Below are 1,337 nucleotides of genomic sequence, written 5' to 3' on the forward strand. Positions count from 1 at the left end.
TCCAATGTCAGCATGTGTAACCAACTTGGGTGTGAGCTGAAGGGAGACCCACGAGAGCCACTTCAAACCAGTTTCTTGCATCCGGTGACTGGTGAGAAAGTATTTGTAGTGATGGACGCTTGTCACATGCTGAAGTTGGCACATAATATGTTGCAGGTAAATGATGGTTGTTGAAGACCTATTTGTAAAAGTTATGCCTCTGCTGCTAAAAGTTATTTCAAAATATTGTTGTCTGTCTATTTGCACAGTTATGGCTGGATTTTGCTTGTTTGTAATTGTTTGAGCAGTAACTGAATCTTAATCTGCAGGCATACAGTCCAATTGCGACTGCGACCACTGGACAGATCAATTGGAGGTACATCAATCATCTCAATGATGTGCAAAAAAAAGATGGACTGCATGCTGCCAATAAAATTACAGACAAACATGTCTACTTTGAGAACCACAAGATGAGGGTGTCTCTGGCTGCACAGACACTGAGTCGCTCTGTGTCAGTGGCTCTCCGCACAATGAGGGATCTTGGGTACTCTCAGTTTAAGGACTGTGAGGCAACGGCAGAATTCATTGAGGTAATATAATTAGTGATTATAGAACCAACTACATGTTTTTTTTAAATAATGATATAATGATAGTGATTTTAGATGCCAATATTTCTTTATAGATTGTTGACAGGCTGTTTAATACAATGAATGGACGCAATCCTCGTGCCAAAGGATTCAAAGCTCCCTTGGGTGCTTTGAATTGGATGGAGAGGAAAGCATTTTTGTCAAGAGCCAGGGAGTACTTGTTCACTTTGCTGACAAAAGATGGAACACCCGTTTACCAATCTAAGAGGTCTATTAAAATAGTGTTGGTTAAGTTCATGACATGAGTTCAACAACACTTTGTTTCCCTTATGCATCGCGTTCCTAAGATGCTTCTAACTGCTTCAGTCTTGTTTATGTGTGAATTGTTTTGTTATCAGTGTTTTTTTCAGGTCAAAGATGCTTCTAACTGGTATGTATTACACAACATCACCTTTATGCAGGTGTCAGAAAGATGGTATGCATGTTGACATGATATATTTTTTTAAATGTTTGTCAATATGCAGTTTAGCTTCTGTTGGAATTATCATGTATTCAATGTGTTTCAGGTCCTAGATGTTTCTAAATGGTATGTATTTCCCAACATCCAGTCCATGTAGGTTTTCAAAATGGTAGGTATTGCATGTGTTGTTCTCCCAGTTCTGGGTAATTTTTCCTGTAGACAATTGTTCCATTGTCTAAAAGTATACTGTATAAGTTAAACAAGAAACTGATCTCATTCCTAAAAACATGGATGCAAACTAATTATCTATC

The 1,337-nt window shown here is 38.1% G+C and overlaps 1 protein-coding gene across 1 annotated transcript; it reads left to right on the forward strand.

Annotated features, from left to right (window-relative positions):
• The first annotated feature begins 6 nt into the window (after positions 1 to 6).
• LOC117944980 lies at positions 7 to 1,331 on the forward strand. Its single transcript, XM_034872209.1, has 3 exons — positions 7 to 156; positions 309 to 569; positions 662 to 1,331. Exons 1-3 carry the CDS (start codon positions 13 to 15, stop codon positions 869 to 871), a joined length of 615 nt encoding a protein of 204 aa, XP_034728100.1. The 5' UTR covers positions 7 to 12; the 3' UTR covers positions 872 to 1,331.
• The last annotated feature ends 6 nt before the right edge of the window (positions 1,332 to 1,337 follow it).

The sequence above is a fragment of the Etheostoma cragini genome, chromosome 5 (genome assembly GCF_013103735.1).
Source record: "Etheostoma cragini isolate CJK2018 chromosome 5, CSU_Ecrag_1.0, whole genome shotgun sequence".
NCBI lineage: Eukaryota > Metazoa > Chordata > Actinopteri > Perciformes > Percidae > Etheostoma > Etheostoma cragini.

Coding starts and splice junctions, on each gene's coding strand:
- LOC117944980 (XM_034872209.1), top strand. CDS start 13: ATGTGTAACCAACTTGGGTGTGAGCTGAAGGGAGACCCACGAGAGCCA. Junction 157..308: donor TGGCACATAATATGTTGCAG/GTAAATGATGGT, acceptor CTTAATCTGCAG/GCATACAGTCCAATTGCGAC. Junction 570..661: donor CAACGGCAGAATTCATTGAG/GTAATATAATTA, acceptor ATTTCTTTATAG/ATTGTTGACAGGCTGTTTAA.